General features: G+C 40.8%; 2 protein-coding genes and 1 long non-coding RNA gene across 6 annotated transcripts in view; 2 read left to right on the top strand and 1 right to left on the bottom strand.

Moving 5' to 3' along the window:
* Plekhh2 (pleckstrin homology, MyTH4 and FERM domain containing H2) overlaps positions 1-6,822 on the top strand; it is a 108,241-nt gene extending 101,419 nt beyond the window's left edge. For both annotated transcript variants that reach the window (XM_087907295.1, XM_087907296.1), the window contains exons 28-30: positions 436-522; positions 2,424-2,558; positions 4,143-6,822. In XM_087907295.1, the coding sequence (XP_087763421.1) occupies positions 436-522; positions 2,424-2,558; positions 4,143-4,328 (408 nt within the window). In that variant the 3' untranslated portion in view covers positions 4,329-6,822. The remainder of the gene's footprint in view (positions 1-435; positions 523-2,423; positions 2,559-4,142) is intronic.
* LOC125388235 (uncharacterized) lies at positions 432-27,790 on the bottom strand. 2 transcript variants are annotated; one of them, XR_015002367.2, is made up of 3 exons: positions 27,532-27,790; positions 27,288-27,382; positions 432-1,034 (listed from the first exon to the last, which is right to left on the bottom strand). It is a non-coding gene; the product is annotated as an uncharacterized LOC125388235 (long non-coding RNA). The 2 variants fall into 2 exon arrangements; XR_015002366.2 differs by lacking the exon at positions 432-1,034 and adding an exon at positions 16,643-20,600 and having other exon boundaries at positions 27,532-27,787.
* The window catches only part of Dync2li1 (dynein cytoplasmic 2 light intermediate chain 1), a 36,797-nt gene continuing 21,109 nt past the window's right edge, over positions 12,103-27,790 (top strand). For both annotated transcript variants that reach the window (XM_048416236.3, XM_087907297.1), the window contains exons 1-4: positions 12,103-12,234; positions 14,093-14,210; positions 22,068-22,102; positions 23,835-23,904. In XM_048416236.3, the coding sequence (XP_048272193.1) occupies positions 12,227-12,234; positions 14,093-14,210; positions 22,068-22,102; positions 23,835-23,904 (231 nt within the window). In that variant the 5' untranslated portion in view covers positions 12,103-12,226. The remainder of the gene's footprint in view (positions 12,235-14,092; positions 14,211-22,067; positions 22,103-23,834; positions 23,905-27,790) is intronic.

The raw sequence follows: 27,790 nt of genomic DNA, 5'->3' as shown, positions 1-27,790 counted from the left end.
AGAAAGAAGGAAGGAAGGAAGGAAGGAAAGAAGGAAGGAAGGAAAGAGAGAGAGAAAGAAGAAAGAAAGAAAGAAAGAAAGAAAGAAAGAAAGAAAGAAAGAAGAAAAAGAAAGAAGAAAGAAGGAAGGAAGGAAGGAAGAGAGAGAAAGAAAGGGTTCCTCTGTAAAAGATAAGGAAACTTAGCCTTGGTGGTATAAGAAGTTTGTCCAAATGCACACATTACCAAATAAAGATTAGAGCCAGCAAGTCAGGTGGTCTCAGACAAATCCACAACTCACTTCAGTATACCACACTGTCTCATCTAATAAAAGGATTTTTTAGTACATTTTTTTGTTGGCTTTGTTTAATGGCAGATCTTACATGCATTTAGACTGAAAAATTGGCTGTAATTTTGTTTAGCACCTATAATACAGCGTATTTTCACTTCTCCATAGCCCATAGCTCCATCGTCATCTGGCAATACTTTTGTGTGGCTGGCTATTCATGAAAATGGATTGAGCATCTTAGAGTACACCTCCATGGTAAGGTTAAACCCTGGTATCTGTAATTAAATCTTCTATTTCCATTGCTCGGGGGATAGAGAAGCAGGAGGTTCTGAGATTCTGAATTGCTGTTTCTGATTTTTCCTTGAGTTTAGATGACAATTCTCCCTGAAACGCTCTAGCGGTCACTTTACAGGTACAATCACGTTACAATCCAGTGTTTTCAAACAGGCGAGACAGGTCGTGTGTGTGTGTGTGGTGTGTGTGTGTGTGTGTGAAACAGAATTTAAGATGGTGGGATTAGTTGCAATTGTGATTCTGTTGGTATTTTTTAAGTACTATGCCAGTTTTTTTTTTACATTGTGTGTGTGTGTGTGTGTGTGTGTGTGTGTGTGTGTGTGTGTGTGAACTCAAGTGGAGGTCAGAGGACAACTTGCTGGAGTCAGCTCTGTTCTTCCATTATGCGGGGTCCCAAGGATCAAACCCAGGTGGTTCGTCTTGACAGCATGCATCCTTCCGGCTACATCATCAGCCCTCCACAAGTTTTTTTCCTATATAAAATAAGAATAATATTCTTATTTTAATATATTAAGATTTTAATATATTAAGATAAATAAATTTAATATATTAAGATAAATAAATATATTTAAGATATTAAAAAGTAGATACTTTATCTAAGTTTAAATTTCAGTTTCACTGAAGTTTCTATAGCATAATTTGTATAGTTTTCCATAGTGTCACCAGTTTTACTGACATTAAGGTTACATACATATCGACTAAAACAGAGAGCATATAATTAAAATGAACTTGAGCTGAACAATATGGCACATGTTAGTCCCAGCACTGAAGACATTGAGACAGGAAGGTTGCAAGTTCAAGGCTAGTCTAGGCTAGTAGTGCAAGATCTTGTCTCAAAATTTCAAAATATGTATTTTAAAAAATCAAAGAATTTCTTTTCTGTGTTCATTTATTTATGTGAAGTTAGCAAGATCTTGTCTCAAAATTTCAAAATATATATTTAAAAAAATCAAAGTATTCCTTTTCTGTGTTCATTTATTTATGTGAAGTTATCTTTTTCTACCATATTTATAGGTTATTTGGTAATTTCCGTTGTTGTACTGGGACCTCACACATGCTTGGCCACTGAGCTATGCACCCAACCGTAAATGTCTCAGTTTGGTGGGTTATAATTGCTGCTTTAAATAAATAGTGGGAGATGCTTACTTGTGGCACTAGAGAGAGAGAGCAAAAAAAAATTTTCTTGGTTTTATTTTTTGAAATGAAATTTCCCCCTTTTCTTTCCTCTCTCCAGCCCCTCCCACGTACACACACAGTCTTTCAAATTCATAGCCTCTGGCATTTTTTTCTTTCACTGTTATTGTGTGTGTGTGTGCACACACACATACACACACACACACACCCCACATAAAATAATAACACAATGGCTTAGCTATTCAGCAGCCGATTATCTCTGCAATCACTTCACTTGGCCACCTTTGTCACAGGAAGGTGGTAGAATTTAGAGCAAGGTAATACTGAACGGAGTGTATGGTGCTGTTTCTGTTTGTGCCCAAGTCTCCCTAGCAGGGGAGCCATCTGGATCTGCCAATACAGTGTTTGACCGTTTGGACCTTAAAAATAATCAGAGCTGGGCGGACATATAAAGATATAGTACCAAAGATTTTCTCCTGGGTACTGTGAATATAGGTGTTCATAGTTTCTAATTTGAGCTTTTCAGGGTCAAATGTATACTTGATTGTGTAGGCCGACGATTTTTTTTTAAAAAGTCAGTAATAAAATAGTATGACTGTTACTTACATTAATTATAATAGATTTGACCTTAGAGCATTGTTTTTGCATTTGCCATAATTAATATCAGCATTTTCTTGTCTTCTTTGAGAGTGAACACTTGTAACAGTTCCTTTCTCTTTCCTTTGAAGAGGTTGATGGTCAGCTATGTGTACAAGAGCCTGATGACCTTTGGGGGGTATCAGGACGATTTTATGGTCGTCATTAATACTCATTCAAAAGACAGACCAACGGAGAAGTTACTTTTTGCCATGGCAAAACCCAAGGTGAGTGGAACACTTTCTGCCAGCCTTTTAACTGGCGGGTCTTTCCTGGGAAGACCCTTCTCACACAAAGGGTGTTGCGGATGGAAAAGAGACTTGCTGAAGCAACCCTCAGCATAACTCATGGCTTCCTTGATCAGAGTTCTAATTTGTTTTGCTAACATGGCTTGATACAACCTGTTTCTTTTAGCTTAAGAACTAAGTGATAAACCAGGCAGAGTGGTGCACACCTTTAATCCCAGCACTTGAGAGGCAGAAGCAGGTGGATCTCTGTGAGTTGGAAGCTAGCCTGGTCTGCATAGTAAGTTCTAGGACAGGGCTACCAAGAGATCCTGTCTCAAAAAAAAAAAAAAAAAAAAAAAAAAGAACTAACTGAAATTTTTCAGTATGGGCCAATTGCTGGTGAAGAAGTTTCAAAAGCAGTGGTCAACTGCCAGCATTCAGGAGTATGGTCAGGAGGGGGGAGTTCAGGGCAGCCTGAGATACTTAAGATACAAAAGTGTGTGTGAGCCATGGAATTATTATGGGTTATTTTGCATGGTCTTATCTACTTGGGACTGTTTGTTTTATGTACTTGTTAAAGAGCAGATTTTGATAGTTAAGATGTACTTGCCTCTTTGTGATAGTTAACAAACTATTGCATCTCTAAGTAAAGCAACTTTTGAAAAGATTACATTCTAACACATATGTTATATGTGTTATTCTAACACATCTGTTTTGAGGCTGTAGCCCGTGGCAGAGTCTCTGTTTAGCATGATTCCCTGGGGGTTCAAGCCCCAGCACTGAACAAAAAAATCCAATTTTAGTAAAAAGGGTAAGAAATTGTTTTCCCTAAAACTTTCAACTTACAAAGAAAGGTGTTTTATTACATTTATTTATTGATGTTGCTTTTTGTCTCTGTGTGCATGTCAGAGGACAACTTGGGGAGTCAGCTCTCTCCTTCCAGCACAATGTGGGCCCTAGGGATCTGAATCTAGGCCCCAGGCTCAGCGGGAAGTACACTAACCCTCCCAGCCATTTTTCAAGCCCCGTTTGTTTGGTTCATCATAGGTGTCTTTACTGACTAGTTCTGTGCTTTAAGTGAGAGCAGGTAGCCACGGAGTACAAAAGATCACAGTAGCTTCAGTGTTTCAGTTTTAATAGATTGATATGACACTCTAACGTTCTTAATGCTGACCGTCACTAGCTTGATTGGGCTTGGAAATCCATTCTTGCTGCTAACTGGAGTAATGGGAAAACGGCCTTGATGGTGCCAGGCACGTTAAAGCCTCATTTGATCTAGACCAGTGCTTCTCTTCCTGATGTCGCAACCCTTTAATGCAGTTTCTCGCGTTGTGGTGTCCCCTCCCTGTGAACCACATAGTTATTTAGCTGCTGCTTCATAACTGTAATTGTGCTACAGTTACGAATTGTAATGTCTGATATGCAGGCTAAGTGACCTCCGAAAGGAGTCGCGGCCCACAGGTTGAGAACTGGCGCTCTAACGAACCGAGCATGGTGGTAGGCTAAGCAAATGGGGCTAAAATTACCCGTGGACAGTGGAGAGAATGTCTCAGGAGCCTGACAGGACAGTTTTTCTCATTTTAGATTCTTGAAATCACCCTTCTGATCGCCAGTTACATCAACAACTTCTTCCAGCAAAAGGCAGCGTTCCACCACCTCTCTGCCCCGGCGCTGCTCTCGGCCAGGACCCCGGGACCCCATGCGAGGGCCAACGGAAGCCAGCCCCTCCTGTCGAATAGCAGGCCCACCAAAGGCCCCACCTTACTCTGAAAACTCCTGAGCCTGAACCTTCTTCCCTCATCCTCCACGAAGTGGCTGCACCCACTACAGAAGAGTGTTCTACACACTGCCACCACGGCGCGCACACCACCCCTCCAGACTCAAGCAGTGATGGGTCACTCTCTTATCTGACTTAAATATTCAGATAACAATAAAACAGAAACGTAAAATGTGCCAACACACTCACTGTGTCTTAGACACAGTAGGTTAGAATTTGCCTCCACCCCACCCCATCTCCCTTCTTGGCCATCAGACATTGTGCAATAAGGCGTCTCATTTTTGCTTTGAAATAATCCTGGCAGTCTTTTGAAAGGGAGATTCCAGACTCTCTTTTGGTAAACCAGTTGACTATCTGGAAAAACTCACTGCCAAAAAATGTAAGTACTGTAATTAAATGTGCCTTTAGCTAATGAAGTGGTACTTGGAAGAGAATGAGGGTCAGTTTGAGAATCAGTGGGAACATTATGCAGGGGGGGAATTCTTAGAGTAAGTGCAATAAATCTCCTGAGTCTGTGAGTCATGGCATGAGAAGACAGGCGGTCGCTAACCAGAGCCTCCTCTGTGGTATTAGAACGTGTGGACCCTGCGGCCTCTGCACATCACTGGAGTGTGGGATTCAAAATGAGGTACTGAGTCCTGGCGTTCCTGCCCTCCAGGATAGCGTGAGATCGCTGGAAGGGTGTCCCCTCATTTCATGTGTTTAATGCTAGGTCAACCCTGCTTTGTTATAAAGAGTATCTCTGGAAACAAAGGTGATCCTTAAAGCTCTGTCCGTCACACAGTCTTTCCTGATTAGAGTTTAAAAGTAATTCCAGAGTAAATTTTAATAGAAAATACTTATGCCAAAGGAAGTAAATTTTCAGTCGAAATGGTCTTGAGATGCCCGTGTTTGATACTTATCCCATTGCTGTGGCAAATACTTGACAGAAACGACCTAAGGGAGACAGGATTATGTTTGCTGTTTCAGAGGGTTCTGTCCCTGGCTGCTTGGCCTCGTGCAGTTGAGACACGAACCCCGTGGTGGTGGGGCTTATGACCTGCGAGGTTTCTCCACCTCATGGTGGATGGGAAGCAGAGAGCAAGAAGGGACCAGGGACAGGTACACCCTCAAAAGTGTGTCCCCAGTAACTCACTTCCTCTAATTAAGCTCCAACTCTCAAGATTTCTACCACCTTTCAAACTGGCATCACTGTCTGGGGCCAAGCGTTCAGCACATCTAGGAACATATCTCAAAGTTAAATCAAAACAGCAACATAGGCGACCAATACAGTCCAGGCTATGTTAAAAAAAAAATGGAATTATTATTCATGATAAAAAATGAAACTGTGATAAGATATGAAAATTCTATTATAAAAATATCTAACTGTAATAGTGATAAGCACGAGTCTACCTAATTTTATTTATGTGTAGAATATTTGTATTTATTTTTAGACATATATATCACTGTACATGCCATTATTTTTTTAAACCAATTTGAGGAAATGCTAACTGCCCAATTAATTTGTTGGCAGAGCCCTTGAATTTTCCTCTCTGCTGCTTTCTTCCTGTGGCAGTGTCCCGTTCCCACACTGAACCTTTAAAATATGCTTTTCCTTTCGGAGCAGAGTTAGGACACACGCTGCTCGAGTCCTGTTGGATTATCTTGGTAATGACAAAGATAAATTTAAACCCCATTGAAATGGGTTTCCACTGCCTGTTTCCCCTTCCACCTTGTGAGCCACAATCACTCGCTCAATCAACCAATTCATTTTTTAGAATAAATAATTGACGATTTTGGGGTGACTCTCCAAGTGTTTTTGACTGGGATAAAGTAGAGTTTTTGAGTGCCCATAAAGCTGCTTAATAATCATTAGGAGGCAAGCTACAGACACAGGGCAGAACTCTTTATTCTTGGCAACATTTCACTCACTGTCTGGTGAGCAGTCCCATACGCCCAGCCTGAGACTGCAAAGCAGCAAATGCTTAGCCTAAGCCACAGTGCCTTAGACTTTATGCTTGTTTTTGACAGAGCAGAAATAAAATATTTTGATGGAAAGAAGTCAATTTTCTGTAACCAATGATGTGAAAATTTTATTTCCTGGGAAATTACTTATCTAGCCATTTTTTTAAATGCAAGTATATTATTATGATTGGTTACCGGAGAATAATGTTTCATAGTTAATTGTAATATTTCTCACCTTTCCTTTTCTTCCCTTTCAGTCATAATAAATGATTTGCGAGACCCATGTTGAACATTATCTTTTGAATAATCTTCAGGGAACCCCTAATATTTTCGCTGTCACAGCTGAGGTGCTGTGGAGGGAGTGGCGGTTATCGCCTCCTCGTGCATTCAGTCTGTCTCAGCGTGGCTTTGTTCCGTTCACGTGGAAGGAAGCTGTTTAGACAAATTGTGATTTTAATATGTGTGCGCACATGGGTGCATACTGACTATGTGAAGAGGCAAAGAGAAATTTGTGCTTCCCCAATAAAACTCTATTTCATTTAAGCGAGTTCAATGGATTATGTTCTTAAAAATTAATTTAAAATGTTCTGCAGTGTATGTGTGTGTGTGTGTGTCTGTGTGTGTGTGTGTGCGTGTGTGTCTGTGTGTGTGTGTGTATGTGTGTGTATTTGTGTGTGTGTGCCCTAAAAGTCAGATGCTGCCATTCCTTACAAATGAATTTAACTCAATTTACAAGGAACGATAACCACGACTTAAAAAGGGACTTCGTCCCAAAATATCTTTTTTAGTCAATTGTTTGCCAGTGTTTTCCAAAGAGAAAAATATGACCAGGTCCTTAGATCAACCCACTTTTAACTGTTAGTTGCGCTGCAGTATAATCCTGAAGAACTGACCATCACAGCTACCTGTATTTTTCCAGTAAAGACTTTCGTGTCTCTGCACTACCAGTTTCCCCGTGGACTGCCCCTGGGCTGCCACAGAATCTGTACTCCGCCCAGCCCTAAGCTGATTTCTGTGGGGCTAAGGCTAAGGCTCGGGCTTTGAAGGACTGAGTGCCCTGAGGCTCAGGAAGGAACTGTGGAGACTCTTCTCTGCTGCAGAAGCTCAGCTTGCTCTCAGTTCCAGCTTCCCTAAAAGAAGAAAGGGTTTACAGCCAGAAGAGAAACCTTTTACCTCCTTTAAATTCCAAGTTAAGGTCAAAGGTCACCGTGGTGCACTTCTATAAATGCAGCACTTAGGAGGCAGAGGTGGGCCAATCACTGAGTTGGAGGCCAGCCTGGTCCACAGAGCGAGTTCTGGGACAGCCAGAGCTACAACAGAGAATCCCTGTCTCAAAAACAAATAAACAAAAACAAACAAAATAAACAAGCAAAAAACAAACAAACAAAAACCCTCCAAATTAAGCTAAATTCACACGTGGACATTTAGGAGTGACATTAAGTGTTTCCATGTTGTCAGGTGGTGTCAAGATGTTCGGGTCATTTAACTTAGAAGGCGGGCATGAGATGACATGACACTTGCTCCAAACTGTGCCATATTTGCCAAATGTAACTTCCCCTAAATTGAACATAGTGACAGTGCCCCTTGGGAGCTGGTGGCTGTCAGCAGCACTGATGCCGTGGCCCCCGTTTGGTAACTGTTGACCTTACCCAGGGATCCCTGGTAGTCCATCCGGATGCTCGCTCAAATGCACATTTCTCTGGAGTTGCTTTTCTTCCTTCTGTACCGCCAACACCTGGCCAACAGGATTTCCCTCTCATCTGCTACTGCTATCTAATAAAGCTGGTAGAGCATAGACTTGGATCTTGGGAAAGCAGAGATGTTTCAGGTAAATTTCTAAAATTCAACTTGAATGAATTCAGAAAACGATGAGAAAATTCACTTACCTTATCTTTATTACAAAGATCCTTGGAAGCCTCAAATAACTAAATGAAGTCATAAGAAAAGGACATAGAGGGGCCTCGGGAAAACCCCGGAGACTTGCACCAGGATTTTCTGTTCATAGCAGTGTATCTGCTTCACATTCTTTAGCTACGTTCAGCAGAACATATGGCAATTTTCTCCTAAAGGGAATGACCTGCTTTTTCCAATCATAATTTTAAAAAATCCCAAGAAATGACTCTGATTAACCCAATTCATATTTCAAGTTAATGCCAAGCCAACTCAGCATTGAATGAATGCCAAAAGAAATTATGAAAACGAATCTGCCCGGTGGAATAATGTGCGGCCAGCACGTCTTGTTCTGATGACTTTATAACTTTATATATGGGAATACATGCTTAAAACCGAGATTCTAACCACAGTACAGTATTAAGTCCAAGAGAAAGAATTTGAGGAAAGACATCAAAATGTTGAATGTTTATTTCTTCTACGATAAACATTTCCCAATCATCTTCTTTCCTGCTTTTCTTTTCTGTTTTTTTTTTCTTTCTCTTTTTCTCAAGTGCTAGGGACTCACTGCAAGGCTTTTGACATGCTAGACAGATTCTAGCCCTGAGCCACATCTGTTCTTTCTTTTTTTTTCCCCTGTATGCATTTTTTTTCCTGCAAGAAACGTTGAAAAACAAGGGGGGAAGATACAAAAACTCTGTCACTTTCCTGGCTGTTGTTAATAGCCTCCATATGGTCTTCTAGGCTCCCAAACAACCTTCTACACAGCTGCAAAAAATCACCTCACTGAAACACAGTCAAAAGCATGCCCATTGTAACATCTTTCGTGGCTTGTCATAATCTATACAAGCAAATTCAGACAGCAAGATCCTTCACAGCAGTCCAGCCTACCTGCCCAACGTGAGCTTCCACCTCAGCTCCACAGGGGCTTTCTATACTTCCAGACAGTTCATAATGCTCCAGATAGTTCCCACATGTGCCTGTAGCCCTCCGAACTGCTGCCATACCATGCAGTAGGCAGCATAGAACTTGTTCCTTTGGCACCAGAAACTTTGAAATCCTTAAGCCTTCTTGAAGTGGTGAAGAAAGGGGCTCAAATGTTTTTGCTTTATCTTACTTTCTATTGTGATAAAACCATGACCAAAAAGCAACTTGGGGAGGAATGGGTTTGTTTGAATTATATGTCCAAATTACTGCCCACCATTGATGGAAGTCAGGCCAGGAGCTCAGGTAGGGAAGGAACCTGGAGGCAAGAAATGAAGTAGAGACCACAGAGGAGCGCAGCTTAAAGGCTTGCTCCTCATGGCTTGCTCAGTCTTTTTTCTTAAACCACCAAGTACCACCTGTCTGCGGATGGCACTACCCATGGTGGGCTGGGTCCTCTCAAATCAATAATCAAGAAAATACCCTCTACAGACTCGTCTGTATGTTCATCTGATGAAGACAATCCTTCAACTAAAGTTCCCTCCTTATAGATGATTCTAGCTTCTGTCAAGTTGCTAAAAATCGAACCAATACACTTTGTTATTGTGGTGGTTTAAAAAAGAGATGTTCTCCATGGTCTTGGGCATTTATTTGATTTATTTGGTGCCCAGTAGGCAAGTAGCACTGTTTGGAAAGGTTTAGGTGGTGCAGGCTCGGTGGAGGAAGAATGGCTGGGAGCAGATTTGGACAGTTTAAGGACTCCCACCGCTCCTAGCTCATGCTTTCTGCTTGGCTTTCAGTGCAAGGTGTGAGCTCTTAGTTTTCTGTTCCTACTGCCCCTCCTGCTATTGTTGTTTTTCCTGTCAGTGTGGACTATAATCCAAAAAAAAACTCATTCTTCTGCAAGTTGCCTTGGTCATGGTGCTTATTCTAAAAGAACAGTAACATACAGGGATGCACTTAAAGGACAGGAAGGTCAAGTGTGAATCCTCTGGACAAGTAAAGGAGGAAAAGAGAACTCAGTCATCCATCAGGTCAACTGAATCCACCATGAATTAATGTTGGTGACCAGGGCCTGGACAGATCTATAGTGTTAGAGTATTTGTGTTTTAATAAATAAAGCTTGCCTGAAGATCAGAGGGCAAAGCAGCCATACTAGTCAGCCATACAGGCCAGGGAGTGGTGGCACACACCTTAATCCCAGGATTTAGGAGACAGAGGCAGATGAATCTCTGTTAGTTCTAGGCCAACCTGGGCTACACAAGATTGAATCTGTCTAAAAGAGAAACAGCTCATATAAAGGTGATCCCAGCACCCGGGAATCACACACCTTTAATACCAACACTAGGGAGGTGGAAACAGGAGTGATATGGCTGGGTGGAGAGAGGAATATAAAGGAGAAAAGACAGGATCTTACTGGAGCGTGGAGTCTGAGGATTCGTGGGGACAGGATCTTGCCCCTTCTCTCTGAAGATTTGGTAGAGGTTAAAGGTCTCCCTAGTGGTTGGCTACTTTGCTTTTCTGGTCTTTAGGTTGAACCCCAATATCTATCTCAGGGTTTTAATTATTTGTGCCATACAGATCACCCCAGATCTTCCGGTTCACAGGGTCCCTCCTCCAACCACTGATCCTGGTTACCCCAAACAGTTACAATCCTGAAGCACTAAGTGCTTTTTTTCCTGGCAAACCCTAGTACTCTGTAAACTATGTTAGCTGTCACTGTTGTTATCAATACCAACCTGGCTTCCTCAGCAAAAAACAGGAATTCTAAGTACCTGACCCTAAGTCATCACAATAATGGCAGTTTCCAAGCCACAGGCTAGCTAGCACCAGAATGTGGAGGGCAATTCAGAGAGCGACGTATCAGCCTTCTTTGAAACCGTCCTTCCTCCACGGGACCATTTTCATTTTAGCCCCTTCCAGTGGTGCAACCATAGCCTTTGCTTTTCCAGCTCCTCAATGCACCACCCTTTGGGCAGTTTGTTCTCAAGGACATTATCTGAAGTGAGTGCTCTTTTCTTTGACCAACGTTTGCTTCATTTCCAGGAATATGCTCCTTACGTCTCTTCGTTCAAATCTGTCAACAGGGCGGAGGGAGGGTGGAACTCAAGGTAAAGCGTGTGCCTGACTTGCAGGAGGCCTTGAGTTCAATCTTTACACAGTAGGAACTGACTCCAGGTTCATCTTACTTCAAATCCCACGTTCTTAAACATCACACCATAAAAACTGAGCCCGAAGGCAGAGGGTGGAGAGAATTTCCTTCAAATATTCAGGGATCTTAGGCCTGTATCTATTCAACATTCAGAATAGGTCAAATATCAAACCTGCCATGAATGTTTCGACAAGTTCTTCAGGTATGGCCACTTCTGGACGTCTTCTACAGTAGCTTGATTACCTTGAATTATGGTCACAGTGATCTGTGTTCATCTCTTTTAAGGGCTGAGTTCTTATTTCTTACTCTGTATAGCACAGGGCTTTGGGTATGGAAATAGTCTATATAATTTTGTGGGTATTCCTATAAAGAGGGGTGTCTATAAAAATCTCACAAATATAATCCACCTACATAAAGTAAATTAAGTATGTAGAGAGGCATGCGCTTCATTGACTTATTAATAAATAATGTACTGCTTCCTAAAACATCATGCAGTCAAACGTTCAGAAAGCTGGAAAAGTTGCACGCCTTGTTTTGCTTTTAATTGTTGAATTTGTTTTGTCTAGTAAATTATTCAGTAATAGTTCAACACTATTTGTAGAAGTTTCAGCTTCTACTTCCAAATCATGGCGATAGAGAGGGGACAAAAGTTAAAGACAAGAGAGCAAAGGCCCCTGGCATATAGCTGGCACCCAGTAGAAATTAAAACAAAACGAAAGAAAAAAAAAACCCAAAACTTTCAAGTTTTGATTCCAGATGCATGAGGACCCTCACCATACCCTTCTGCCATCCTGAAAGTTGAGACTCAAACGACTATCGAGAACTACACTTCCCATGAGACCCCTCTTCGGCACGACGTCACGTCGCTGCCATGGCAACCAAGGAGCCCGCATTCTCAGGCCCAAGTTGGAGCTCGCTGCCTGCTGAGGTCAGAACTGTTTTCCACGCGGAGTCCAGGACCTCTGGGGCTGCACAGTCACCATGCCCAGGTATTGCTGAACCGGCCTCTTTTCCACCTGGACATGAAAGGGGCACGGGAGGGTGCGGCGGAGGTACCCAGCCCTGACGCTGTGGGTGGGAGATTGTGGGTCTGGACCACAACAGTACCGTGCCGCCGCACCCCACCCCGGACATCCCATAGGCCTAGAGCTTGAGGATTCTATCACAAACAAGTAGAAAAGTAAACGATTAGGAAAGCTCATCAACTCCAACCCTTCGCTGATTACATAGACGTTACTTTCTTTTCTTTCTCGTTTTGTTGTTTCCGAGACAGGGTTTCTCTGTGTAACAGCCCTGGCTGTCCTGGAACTCGCTTCGTGGACCAGGCTGGGCTCGAACTCACTGAGTTCCTCCTGCCGCTGCTTCTTCCCAAGTGCTGGGATTAAAGGCGTGCGCCACCACCACCCGTCTAGACGCTTGTTGAGTGCCACTTGAATTGCAGGCTGGAGGGTAGGCAATGGTGAACCAGATCACAAAGCCACAGGGCCCCCCTACCTCGTGGTGCAGGACTTCTCTACTTCAGATGCGAAAGTGCCGCACCTCCTTGAAGGCGGAGGGTTGGGGGGTATTGATGACTTGTGAAATACGTTCGATCTCTTCGTCTCTACAAGGTCCTTTAAATTTAAAGTACCTGAACCACCAAATGGCCTACAAGGATGTAGGGTAGAGGGCTAGGGATCTTTCGCCCCCTTCTGGCGTGAACTGCGATTGTTTATGAAGTTCAGGTCTGGAAATGAGTCCACTTTATATCGTCTTCTCATTGGTTACCGTAGTGAAGCTATGGGTACCGGTTTTTGTTTGTTTGTTTGTTTGTTTGTTGGAAGCATGGCAGATGGAAGAACCCTTTCCTTTTACTGGGTACTTGAGAAACACAGCCACATTCTGGAGGGATGGTGTGTAAACAGAACAAGAGACGGAGACAGTTCCTGGAGGCTGGCCCATGAAATAAAATAGTTGAGTGCAACATCTCGGGATTTCGATTTTGATTTTGTTTTCCTGCTTTGACGTTTTAAAAACATTCCCTTTTTGTTTGGGGATTCTGGGAATTGAACCCAAAGACTCATGCATGTTAGGCAGGCATGTTACCACTTAACTCTATCAGCACCCCGGTTTCTGGCTCTTGTCTAGTAATAATTATAGACCATCAATAACTTTTGTAGTTTAAAAGACCAGCGCCTAAAACTAAATGAGCAGGGACAGCGTAACAATCACTATGGCCCTGAAAGCATATTTTTTTTAAAAAATTAACATTTCAGAGGGGAAGACACAGATTTGAGCCCTAGGATTAGCACAGAGGTCTGAATGTATTAGTTGCTCAACAAATATTTGCTTAGGACTGGGAAGTGGATAAAGTGTTTGATGCTCAAGCGTGAGGAGGACCTGAGGTTGGTAAAAAGCAAGAAGAAAGGTGTCTGTAAACTCGGGTCTTTGGGGAGGGTTTAAAGACAGGAGATCGCAGGAGCTTCCTGGCCAGCAGGATAGGCGTGTCTGCATGCATGCGTTCCCTCTGCTCTTGACTGTTGGCGGGACTAGCTGTGGCACGCTCCTGCTGCCTTGAGCTTCCTGCGTGCCCTGCCTCCTGGAACCGTGAGGCAGATAAGCCGGCTCTGTGTTTTATCACAGCAGTGGAAAGGAAGCGGGCGCTCTGCTTATCAGCTTCAGTATTCTTCACCAACGTTTCCAGGTGAAGGGTGCTAGAAAAAACCTTCATGGTTTCACCTAGTTACTGACTTCGAGGAAATAGTGTTTTTTATAAATCTTACTGAAATAAAATTTCTCTGCTGGAAATAGCTATTTCTAAGGATCCCCTCTGTTTCTCTGGTTTTTGTTTTTCTACCTCTTATGCAGTGAAACTCTCTGGGAAATTGCAAAAGCTGAAGTGGAAAAAAAGAGAAGTCATGGAAGTGAAGGGAATGGAGCTGAAATTGGAGAAAAATCTGTTTTCTTCATTGGCAGTAAAAATGGGGTAATACTTTAATATTTTTCAGTTATTGAAATAATGTGGCAACAGCGACAAATTTTACTTTAATGCTTTGATTAAATCTTCATATTTTAAACTGTAATTGAATGTTTGCTCTAAATTGGGAAGGACTTATCCTTGATCTAGGAAAAGTTATAACTGTGAACAAAATGTTAGAAAGACTCTTAACTATTTTTATTTCATAATTCGAAGTATTCAGATCTTCTGCTTTGATTGCATATAAAGTCCAGGCTCCACTTAAATGTCTGAGTCCACCCCTAAGTCAGAAGGTCACTCTTAACAGCATTCACACTGTGGACTCCGTGACTTCACTTTTAGGAATCTCTATGAAGAAATAATTGAATTGTGTTAGTGATGTTTATCAAAGACTTAGTTGTTTTAGAAAATGTGGAGGAAATGAGATGGTAGTCCCACTCTCTGTAAGGTCACTTGACTACATGTACTAAAGGTGTGGGTTGTGGCCACACAGTGAGAACAGATGGATCATGTCCGCACACAGAATTCCTGTGTGCAAAGGCTGCCAGTGACACTGTCCACGAAAGGCCAAGGCTTGCAAGCTGCCGGGTGCTGGAATCCATGTGGCATTGGCTTGAGAGCTGTTGGATGCTGGAATCCATTAGCATCACACTCTGTTCTACTTGGAGTTCATGTTACTATTCATTCTCTGTGTTTCATATAAGGGTCCTGAAAAAATAGGAAACTTCCAGAAATGAAGTTCTGAACCAGTGGGGCTCCATGTTCAGTGAGCAGCCCGAGTCCCCCCTTGTGTCTCAGCCTCTCCTCAAAATATCTCCAGAACACTAGATATCCTCATGTGGGGTTTTAAATCTCCATAATTATTAAAAATCATATTTATTGGCACAAACAATTATATAATAAGAAAAAAGTTGGGGCTGGAGAGATGGCTCAACAGTTTAGAGCACCGGCTGCTCTTCCGGAGGACCTGGGTTTGACACTGGGTCCTATCACCCAATGACTGCTCACAACTGGCTGTTACTCCAGTCCCAAGGGTTCAGAAACCTTCTTCTGGCTCCCTCAGGCACCAGCAATACTATTGTGTGCAGACCTACCCATAGGCAAAACTCCCATACACATAAAAATGATAAATAAAAATCAGGTAAAGTTTGAAAGAAAAAAGTTAGGAGTTTTGGAAGAAAATGTGAATTGAAATAAACTGAATATAAATTTATAAATAATTTGAACTATCATATTAATGTGCAAAGATAAATAATTTTTGGACAGTAAATGTTTAATCATTGTATTTTCATTTTATTTTTATTTTCTATACTTTCTAGTGGTATCAGCTCACTCACTACACTTTTAATTTCGATCTGAATTTAATTCTTTAGCATAGAATTTTTGTGAACTAGGGAGATGTCTCAATTGGTCTGAATTCAAATCCTCAGTACCCATGTAAAAACTAGGGTGTATTGTATGGGCTGTATGTAGGGCAGAGATAAGTGGGTCCCTGAAGCTTGGCCAGCCCAACCGTGTTCATGAGCTACAGGTTCAGTGGGAGACCATGTCTCAAAAAAAAATAAGGTGCCACGTGATTGAGCAAAACACCTGATGTCAACCTCTGACCTTCACACAAATATACGAATGACACATAACTTGTCATAGGTATTGTTTATGTTTATAGTTTTTAACCCAATATACTATATGAACATGGGTTTTCCATTGAGAGTAGGGTAATTTTCTTTCTTAATATTTTTTTTCATTTAAAAAATGTTTTTTGGAGACTGTCTCAGCCATGTAGCCTAGGCTAGCCTTGAACATACTTTAACTTCCCAAGGGCTGGAATTACTACACCAGAGAGGAGAGTGGTTTGCATATTGGGTCTAATATGTCAATAGTTTCTTGTTAGAGACATGTGTCTACATATACACATGTATAATGGCTGATACTAGTCCTATGGACCAGATAAGTTGTTGTTACATAATATATTCTGAATAAAAAATATCCTGGAAGGACTTCCGCTAGTGCCACTGACCCTGGCCAGGCAGTCTCCCACAGAGCACCCCCCCTTCAACTCTGGCCAGGCAGTCTCCCACAGAGCACCCCACCTTCAACTGCCATCTACTCCTTGCTCCAGGTGACTACTGTTCTTGATTTCCTTATACTGTGGTAGCCTGTCTGGGTTCATGGGTTGATGTTTGTGAAATCAGTCCTTTTTGTGGTAGCAATAGGTGGCTTATATAAGCCAGTTTTTGTTCATTTCCACTAATGTAAATTTAAATCAAATTTTCTCTTAAAGATTTAGGAACACCTCAAGAAGCCAGAACTTTTTTTTTGAAGGACATGGTAGTTTATTTAAAAAACAAAAACAACAAAACAATGACAAAAAAAAAATGGTACCACACTGATCATGGTGACCAGTATACACACAATGGAAGCCAGAACTTTTACAGGTAGCATTCTGTGAATAATTCCTAGTTCTGGAATTTATTCAGAGTATTAATCTATTTTGAAGGATAAGGAGAAGAAATAAATGTTCGACTAATAGTGATCACCGTTTCTCAAAGAAACCAACTGCCGTGAAGGCCTCCTTGTTCTCCTTCCAGGCACACGTTCATTCCTACAGTGGATATCTGTCAACATGTCTCACGCACCAGCTGTCCTCCTGGGCACTGCGGCAGCAGGAGTGAAGGGCACTGTCTCCTATGTAGGGACATGATACTACTGTCGATACTTACACTATATGCATGGCAATGCCGTGTGGTGAAAAATCAAGAAGGGCCCAGCTCATCCAGAGACTGAGAGACCTTGAAAGCTTCTGTGTCGATCTCCTTTTTTTTTTTACTGCGATCAAATCCCTAACAGGAACAGCTTAAGGGAGGGAAGATTTATTTATTTGGCTCATGTGTCAGAGGGCTCATCATCATGATGGGAGGGTGCAGTGGAGCAAAGCAGCTCTTGTCATGGCAGCCAGGAAGTAGAGGAAAGCAGTGCAGAAAGAGGCAAAGGAACACTTGAGCACTTCCAGGGTCTACTTCTCCAACTAGGCTCTGATTCCATCTTGTCATGACATCTTAACAATGCCATCATCCAACAACTGATTAATCTATCCAGTAGGTCGGTACCCTCGAGATGCAGTTGTTTCCCCCAAATTCTGTCACTTGGAAGCCAAGCACCCAGTACACGAGGATAGGAGGAACATGTCATATTCAAGCCTTATCAACATCTATGAGAGAGTGAGAGCTAGTGCTTGGGGGGAGGCAAGAAATAGTGAAAACGCATCAATTCCAGTAAACAGAGACTGCACGTTCATTTCCCAGCTGCCCAGATCCAAACAATCACACAAAACTATATTAATCACAACACTGTTTTGTTTGGCTGATGGCTCAGGCATATTTCTAGCTAGCTCTTACATCTTAATTAATCCATTTCTATTAATCTATGTATCACGATGAGGTGTGGCCTACCAGTAAGGTTCCGGCATCTTTCTTCTTTGGCAGCTACATGACATCTCTCTGACTCTGCCTACTCTCTCTCTTCATATTTGTATTGATTTCCTCCCTAGCTGTATATTCTGCCCTGCCATAGTAGTTTCTTTATTAACCAATGGTAATAAAACATATTCCCTTCCTACAAAGGGGAATCCCACACCATCTCCCCTTTTCTGTCTAAATAAAAAGACTCTTTTAAACTTTAACATAGTATAATTACATATAACAAAACATTTATCAAGCAAGAATTATAGTTACAATATTTAGTTCATTTACATTTGGCAAATTAAGGAAAATACTTTATCATCTATCCTGTCTTTGTGAGTCTAAAGTTTTACCTAATTTATCTTTTATCATAACTAAGGAAAACTGTAATTATAACTGTCTGTCATCAACTCCCATCAAAGACCCCAGAAGGATATAATATTACCTAAGTAAACAGGAAGTGCATTGTAAGCAACTTCCAAAACTCTAGAATTGACAGAGACATCTCACTGCCTGGACAGTCACCCAAAATTCTTCTACAACATTGGGCATCTATCTTCAGCCTACTGGCCCATAGAATCCAGCAGATTTTCCATGAAATAGGAAATTTGAAAGACTGTTTCACCTATATTTACAGTTTGTCATTCATTTTCTTCTGTGTCCTGCAAAATGTCTGGCAGTTTCTTTCATGAAACAGGGACCCTGAAGGAATATCTCACTTTCTTTTGGCAAGTTCAGCAGTCATTTTTCTGTGGGTCCTGCATGTCCAGTTCATACAGCATACCATCAAGCAGTCCAGGCAAGAGCAGTTTCTTGCCCAAATATCTACCCTTGTCACACTGAAGGCAAATTCCAAAACAAGTTTCTTCAATGCCCATCTCAACCTCTCTGAAGTTGGTGCTGTCAGAAGCAGGCATGTCTCACTGTCAAGAAAAGTCTAAGTTCTTAAAATATTTTAAATACCATATTCTGTAGGTCTTTGAAAAGTTTGAAGAATACCTATCCATCTGAAATTTATCTCTGTACTTCTAGAAAACCTAACTAAATGACTGCAAGTTTAACTATTATAAATAACTTTTAATCTGTAATTTTTAATTATACATTACATTTTAAATCAGCTGTATAAACATAATACCTTAAACAAGAATAGAAATAGAAATATACATACAACAAAATTGACCTTAAATTTATATCAATAGACCACTGTAAAGTATTAATTTCCATATCATATCCCCCTTTAAATGAAAACAGATATTTATAAGCCATCATTTTGGGAATTTGGGCATTGTTTTCTCCAAACTGCTTCCTTCTGTTTGTTGGGTAAAGTATTTTTAAGGTTCATGGAGACCTTTTGGGGTGTTATCTTGTTCCATCAAACCACATTAGCCTAGAAGGAATCCACAGGTTCTTATCTTCTGTGGAAACAAAAGCAGAACCTCTTTTCCAAAGTAACATATCCTTAGACTCAAATTTTGAAGTCAAGATATCTTTAAAGTATATATGTTAGTTTAGCTTAGCAGACCCCAGAATCAAATGTCTCTCTACAGTTAGAAATTCAAAGAAAACACAATAATATACATAATCCAGACTCTCTGTGTATATTCTATCTTTATGTGGCTTATTTTTTACTCTATTACTTTTTAATATTTATTTTATTATCTTTACTCCTTTAATATATGACTGTCTGTACTTTTATATTTTACTGTCTCTTTAAAGACTTTGATTTCTTTTCTTCCTTTCTTTCTTTCTTTCTTTCTTTCTTTCTTTTTTTGAGACAGGATTTCACTGTGTAACAGCCCTAGCTGTCCTGAAACTAACTCTTGTAGATCATGCTAAAGCTATTTCTTTTTCTAACTGTCTATACTCTTTTTCCTCTCTCTCCCAAGCCTATGTACATTTTTAAACACTCTGTGACCCATTCAAAGGATTATTTTTGTCTGAATCTATCTTTATTGCATATTTGTAATAATTTTCTGACCAGGAGCGCCTTTTTAAAAAATGCTAATCAGACATGGGTAGAACCAACTGCACAGCCCTGCTTGTTGGCTCTGCCTGGTCCAATATGGCGGAGGTAAATTTACCTCTGCTAGTCATGTTCACTGTCCCTGCTCCAGGGATGCATCAGGTCTATGTTCTCATTAAGCAAGTAGTAGCACTCTGCTCACAAACCCCATTGAACTGCTCCATAGCCGGACCTCCCGAAAAGGAGCGAGCTTCCTGGAACCATCATGTACCAGGAAGCTGGCTTTTAACCCACACCTCTGCTCACCGCCAATAAGCAAAGCCTATCTGAAAATAATGCAGCTATGAAGAAGCTGTGCTTGGCTCCTGTTTTTCTGCATCTAGAAGCCCTCTTTTTTTTCTTAAGATTTTTTTTTTTTAGGTCTTATGTGGATCCATGCCCTAGAGACTGGGTGCCATTTTGTAGATGGAGACTGCACGTTCATTTCCCGGGTATTCACCCAGACCTGAATAATCACACAAAAACTATATTAATTACAATAGTTTAGGTGTATTCCTATCTAGCTCTTACAGCTTAAATTAACCCATTTCTACTAATCAGTGTATTGCCACTAGGCCTGTGGTTTACCTGTGCTGGCATGTTACTCCTTTGGCAGCCACATGGTGTCTTCCCTGACTCCACCTACTCTTTCTATATATTTCTGTTCAGATTTCCCACTTGACTGTACTGTGCTAAGCAATTAACCGAAAGAGCTTTATTCATTAACCAATAAAGGCAACACATATACAGAATGACATTCCACAACAAATTTGGATGTAGGGAGTCAAGTGAGTGTCCTGAGGATCCAGAGCAGTGGGTGGAAGTAGCAGAGAGAATGACATAGATCGCTGTTTTCATGATGTGCAGTAAGGTGATGCTATCCTGAGGACCATGAGATGCCTCATTTTCCCCATCCCTCATATGCAGAGATGCAGGCACCTGGGGGATGGGGTAAAAGGTGGTTTAGCTTCTATAGAACAGGTGTTTGCAGATGAGGAAGTCATTGATATTTGCAAGGATGATTGCAGTGAAAAACGGCTGACTTTAGGGTGGAAAGGGGGTAGTGGAGATAGGAGGGGTCCAGCAGAAGACAAACATCGGGGTCCACAGGTTTTTTAAACCTTTCCTGAGGTGAAGGAGACTGTTGGGAACTCCTTGAGAAGAGGATGGAAAATATGCTTCCACATCTGTGATTTGGAAATCATGCTGTTCCTAGATGTGAAAAGTTTCCAGAGAAAGCCATGGAAGTGATATGTAGCAGACACAAGAGAAAACTCTTGGTTAGAAACACTCAGAGCATAGTTATGTCCATCAGTGTGTGCATGTGTACGTGTGTAGACAGAAGCATACATGTATAAAGGAAGCAGGAAAAGGCATTTCGGAATTGACCTCTTATCATGTAAATGTATTTTTACATTGCCACACCTAATAGCTGTGTATTCCTTGTGTGGATGCCGTAATCAGTGTGTTTGGTATCAAGGTTTCTAGTGCTTCAGTTTTGTATCACTCCAGCCATACTTCATCAGTACATGTTGTTTATGGTATTCCAGTTATCTCCTTACAAAGGTTCATTTGATCTGATTGCACATATAATCTGGAATGACTTATTACCGTCTTTTTGGTTAAAAAAGTAGCCTTTTAAGATAGATAACTAAATATTTAAATATATATATATATACATATATTTTAGAGAGAGAGAGAGAGAAATATAGTAAAATATTCTCTTTTGGCAACCTAGGGTTTTCCAGACTTTTCCCTGACACCCAGAGACATTCTGCAGTGGGCCTGTCCTGCTGAGCCTTTCACATCTCTGCCTTGCAAGGAGTCAGTCCTTCAGTCGTTTTCACTGAACCAGCCTCTGGGGAGAATGTGGGTTAAGCTTCATGGTTAGTGTCTAAAGCCCACATTTACTGACTCCTAAAAAGGAAGTCTCTGGATGAAAACAAGGCACTTTAGGAAAGTGTGTGTGCCGTCGGCTGTGCACCTACCTACAGTGCATCTTTTATTTGTATGTTTTCCTTTCCCTTCATTTCCGCTTCAACAACTGGGATGGGGAGATTTTAGAATACAGCAATCAGCCTAACCAGTAATTATCACTGCCGAGTAAAGAGAAAGTTTAAGACAGCTGTCAGGTGACCCCTAAAGTGAGATGTGATCGGCTAATACCTGTCATCTGCGGGACTTTATAATCATAATAGCGGTGTAGTTAGATTGTGATGGAAAGTCGACAGTTCACTTTTCCCACTCATCAAACTTTCAAGTAATTCTGAAAGTTTCTAGTTTTTAGTTTCCAGGTAATTTATCACTCAAGTGATTAAGAAGCTATTTTGGGCCGCAGTTACAAACACTAATCAAATTTTGCATGTGGGCGACAGTAACACGGGATCTTTTCTGTTTAATTTCTAGGGAAAGACTACTATTATTCTAAGGTGTCTTGACAGGTGAGTGTTATGTCAGTCTTTGTTAGAATCATGCTTGTTCCGGCTGCAGCAGAGCACCTTAGCCCAAAAGATGTGAAAGGAGAGCAGTTTTGAGATTCTAAGTATTTAATTCTCAATCTTGAATACAACCTTTAAGAGCGCCTTTAAAGATAAGACTAAGAAGAACCCGAACAATTTGGGGTTGATACTAGATTTCCTGTTGGAAAGAGAAGTGTTCACACCATCGCTCAGCCTCCAGCGGTGCTTATGTTCTTTTGGCTATGCTGCCTTGGTATTTAAGTTCTTTTTATTGTGCCTAATCTATGCCTGTGTGAACAATTATTGTAATCGGTGTTTTTTGTAATAAATCATGCAGTGTAGCATTAGTTTCAGATAAAGTACTTTAAACTGCAACATTGAATTAAAATAGTTCATTTTGGCCCTCTGGTAGTATACCCAGATATAGGATGATCTTTCAAATTGTGGGTTAACTGTGTTAGATATTTTATCTTAGGGGAAGCTTCTTGCTTCCTGAAAGACTTATGTTTTTAAGGAAATGTAGCCAAATAATACTTGGTGTGTATCCTGGGAACAATATCTGCCAAGATAAAGTTCAAAATATTCAACACTTAGAAATATACAAATCACAAATTTTAAACTTGTGGTTTTTGTTCTTCAAGTTAAAACTAAATACAATATTATTCAGGCTCAAAAAGGAAAGAACTCCAGCACTGGATAGTACTTGCTGCTCTTGCAGAGAACCCAGAGTTGCACCCACGTGGTAGCTTATAGGTACCTGTGATTCAAAGGAACCAGCTCCTTCTGGCCTCCACAGCACCTGATATATACATGGCACACATACATGCATGTAGGCCCACATTCATCCATAAAATAAGTAAATCTTTAATTTAAAAAAGGAAATAAATTGTCATATTTTACAATGTAGGTGAACTTTGAGGTTACAATGCTAAGTGAAATCAGCCAATCACGAAACGCACAAAACTTTCTAGTTCCTTTTGTATGAGATACTCAGAGCAGTTAGTCCCACAGAAGCAGAAGCAAGGGGGACAGCAGTAGCCAGGGACTGGGTGGAAGGGACATGGGAAATCGTTTAATGCATGTGGAGTTGCAGTTCTACAAGTTGAGAAGTCATGAGGATTGTTTTCCCAGCAGTGTGAATGAATATACTTCATACTATGAAGTGCATACTTACAATGGTTATAACAGTAAAATTTACTTCATGTATTTCTTACCACATTAAAAATAAATACATATCATATAATTGCTTACCAAACAATTTAAACTTGCATGAATAATTTATTAAATAATTTCAATATTTTTCAAGTTGTTTGTTGGTTTTATGCCGTTGTTCATATTTGGGTTTAAATTTGAAATAAAGAACTACATAAAAGTCTTCCCTTGGTGTCCTTACCAGTTGACATTGAGCCTGAGCAAACAAGTCAGTATTTCCCACACGACCTGGATTCAGAGAGCTGGTGACCCAGCACAGCCCTTTATGCTCCCAGCTACCACTTTTCCCCTGGCTCGTGCACATGCCACTAAAACCTCTACGATGACTTTGAAGGGCTTATTTGGGCCATGTGGAATAGCACCTTTATAAGTGTACCTCAGTGCTGGTGTTCAGGGTCCCCTCTTTACTAATAAAGTGTTTAAGAGGAAGTAAAAACAGTAGAATGATAGCATAAGAAACCTGTTCCACCATCACAGTAATAATTCTGCCTTTGTTGTACAGGGATGAGCCAGCAAAGCCAACCTTAGCTTTGGAATATACTTACGGAAGAAGAACAAAGGGGCACAACACAGTGAGTTCGCTTTGAAGTCTTATCTCATGCCTTAGATGGGAAGCCGTGATGCTGAGATGGCTCTATGTTATCTCAAACAGTAGACATGCCAGTGGTGCATGTCATAGACGTGCACTGTTAAACGTCACATGCAGTTCCACTGATGTGAAGCTTACCTAACCTGTGAAAACATTTTCACTTTCCCTGTTGTATCCTAAAGTGTTGAAAAAGGTTTATTCACAACTTTTGTACAGTTCTTTGACCTAATTATGCCAACTTAATATCTTGAGTTCCTTGTTTTGTATATGATACTTTTGTTTTGGAATATATATATATATATATATATATATATATATATATATATAACCTTATGTTTCTCAGACTGGCCTAAAACTCCCTCTGTAGCCTAGATGACCCTACATTTGCAATCCTCCTATCTCAACTTTCTGGGTATTGTTGGAATTATAAGCGTGTGACATGAAATTAGATTTTTTTGAAATTCAATGCCATAGGGTTCTTTGAGTACTTATAGTAATTATATAGATGAAACCTTTTCTATTTTTTAAATTAAAATAACATTATTGATACCCCCATTTTTGTAATTTTTAGTTGTTCTTTAGATTTGTCATATAATATATTTTGAACATACTTTCCCCTCCTCCACGTCCCCCAGATCCTTTCCATCATTCTACTCACTCATCTTTATATTCTTTCTCTCTTTGCAAAGAGGAAAAATCCCAAGTAAATAAAACAAAGAAGATAAAAACATAACAAAAACCCACCAAACAATAAGGACAAAAGCCCACAGAAAAGCAAAGCGTGAAATCATTCTGTATTTGCCAACTCGTCACTCTGCATGTGGGGCCTGCCTTGGAGTGCAGTTGGTATACCCAGTAGCACTCCATCAGGGAAAACTGATTTTCCCTCTCTCAGCAAGTATATCAATTTCAAAGTTTCTTGCTTAAGAACTTGGTGCCTGCTTCCCCTTCTCTGTGTCAGGATTTTATCTAACTTAATATTCTGCATCGCTTGAACATTCTGTCATTCTCTGTGAGTTTATATGTGTTATAAACAACAGCCCTGTTGTGCAGGGAAGACGTTATTTCCTTGGGCTCATCCACCACTTCTGACTCTTAACAATCTTCCCATCTCCCCTTCCACATAGATCCCTGGGTCTGGAGGGCAGGAATTTGATAAAGACATCCATTAGGGCTGAGTGCCCTAAAGTCTCTACACATTGTCCAGTTGTGGGTCCTTATGTTAATTACCATCTACTGCCAGAAGAAGCTTCTCTGGTGAGACTTGAGCAGTGCACTGATCCATGGGTATAGCTGTTGTCATGTCATTGCTATGTTCATTTGGAAGAATAGTAGGTTTGCCTCTAGACCCATAACCTGGCTAGACTCAGGTTTTTAACCTCATTAACAGTGTCAGACACAGGTTACATCTCATGGGATGGGCCTTAAATACAATCAAAAAGTGGCTGGTTGCTCCCATAACTTTTGTGCCAGTTTTGCAAAGTATATCTTGCAGACAGGTCACTGCTGCAGAGTTTGTAGCTAGGTGATATTAATGATTACTTTTTTCCTGTGCTATCACACAAAGTACCTCCCGACACTATGAATACTAATCAGTAGAAATGAAGCTTATAGCTGAGTGTGAGCTCAACTTCTCCATGTTCAATGTCATAAGTAAGTGATATCTTCAGCAATAGGGCTTTACCATCTATTTTTGCATTCAATATCTGCCTACACGTGTGCCTGCAGGCCAGAGAGGGCACCAGATCTCATTACAGATGGTTGTGAGCCACCATATGGTTGCTGGGAATTGAACTCAAGACCTTTGGAAGAGCAGGCAATGCTCTTAACCACTGAGCCATCTCTCCAGCCCCCTTACCATCTATTTTTGGATGGTAAACAATAGCATTGTAATAGCCTGTGATGTTTGAGAGAGGGGGGGAAGTCTATGGAACCCCGTTGGCCAACAATTTAACAGAAAGGTAACCCATTCCAGAGGTTGGAGGTTTTACTTGACCGCATGTGATCTCTAGTGGAATTTGCCCCCCCCACCTGTAGGCAGAGGACACTAGTCCATTTCTTGGCCATCCTAACTTGAAATAATCACACAGAAACGATATTATATGCAATACTGTTTAGCCAATAGCTTAAGCGTATTTCTAGCTAGCTTTTATATCCTAAACTAACCCATCTCCATTAATCTGTGCATCACCACTAGGTCGTGGCCTATGAGGAAAGTTTTTGTAGGCTCCAAGGCTCCAGCAGAGCCATTTGTCTCCTGTGGTGGCTACATTGCTTCTCCTTGACTTCACCTACTCTCTCTATATATATCTCTTCCAGCCTTGCTATATTCTGTTAATCCATTGGCCAACAGCAGCTTCTTTATTAACCAATAAAAGCAACACATACAGAAGGACACCACCTATGCTTGTGTGCGTGCACAAACACACACACACACACATACACTCACACACATATTGCATGGTAACTCCAAAGTATATTTTTTAAATTATGTATTTGCATGTGTATCTTTGTGTGAGTGTTCGCATAGAGTCAGGTACCCACAGAAACCAGAAGAGGGCATTGGATTGCCTAGAGCTGGAGTTCCAGACAGTTGAGGACTGCCCGATTGTGATGCTTGAGACAGAACCAGGGTCTTCTGCAAGAGCAATCAGCATCTTTAATCACTGAGTCCTCTCTCCATCACCTGCAGTTTCTGTTTTAGTTCACAGACAAGTTCTTCTTATACACCCAAGTTGATCTGGAGCTCACTGTGCACTCCTGGATGGCTTTGAACTCACAATCCCTCTGCCTCAAAGCTCCTGAGGGCCGTATTACAGCTGTGAATGAATCCCCGTACCTATCTATTTAAGGAGTTGCTTTTGGTTTCTCTAAAAATATGGAGCTTGACTGTGGAATATTTGTGAAAATATACTGTTCAAAATCTAAATTGCTGGTGTTTTTAAAATTGTAGCTCAATATTAGAGGATTTGACTAGCATTCTTTAGTTCCTGAGTCCAATCCATAGCATTTAGGGAACGGGAAAAATCTAAAAGTTGGTAGTACTATTGGAGACTACAGGCCATGAGACTAATCCTGTTTTTGTCTGTTTTAGTGTCTGTGCAGAGGATGTCAGAAATGGTTCAGCATAGAGGAAGGACTTAGAATAGTATATGGTATGGGGACAAACATTCCTAAGTAGAATTGCTTTTGAAAGTCTCAGAGTCAGAGGGGGTCATTTCTTAAATTTAAGTGTGTGGAAGAACCATCTAGAATAGAAAGTCCTACTATTCCCATACAAAGACACATTTGTATAGAATGATCTAGTTCAAATGTTCATTAGACAATGTATTAAAGGATTGTATGGCCAAATGTGGTAGCACATACCCATGGTCCCAGTAGTCGGGAGGTGGAATCGGGTGGAACTTTGTGAGTGCCAGGTCAGCCTTGTCTATGTCCAGCCAGTACTGCATAGTGAGACCCTGTATCAAAAAAGAAAAAAAAAGAGAGAATTAGATGACAGATGTAAATGTGTCAAGAATTTAAAAAGCCTGTTATTGCTTCCTGGATTCACCAATGAAAGTTGGTTATTAAAACTGAGAAATTAAAAAGAAAAGAAAAGATAACTTACTGAGATGTAGGAGGATTTCATTTTTGTGATTCAGATGATTCATGGTGTGAGTTACCCTTTTTATGGGAAATGTAAAAGAGCTCTCACAAGCTCGACTTTTGAGAAGGGCTATAAACCTTCCTTTGTTACATTGTGACCTGAAAGGTTTTCCTGTGAAGAAGATTCATTCCACAAACATCAGTGACTCAAGTATCGACAGCAGTAACATTTTACAATTACTTTACAGATAAGAATTTGTCCCCGAAAAGGAAAATATGTC

This window comes from Myodes glareolus, chromosome 6, assembly GCF_982192425.1.
Source record: "Myodes glareolus chromosome 6, mMyoGla1.1, whole genome shotgun sequence".
NCBI classification, from domain to species: Eukaryota; Metazoa; Chordata; class Mammalia; order Rodentia; family Cricetidae; genus Myodes; species Myodes glareolus.
Note: the sequence above shows the minus strand (reverse complement) of the source record. Positions and strands in the feature narration are given on the sequence as shown.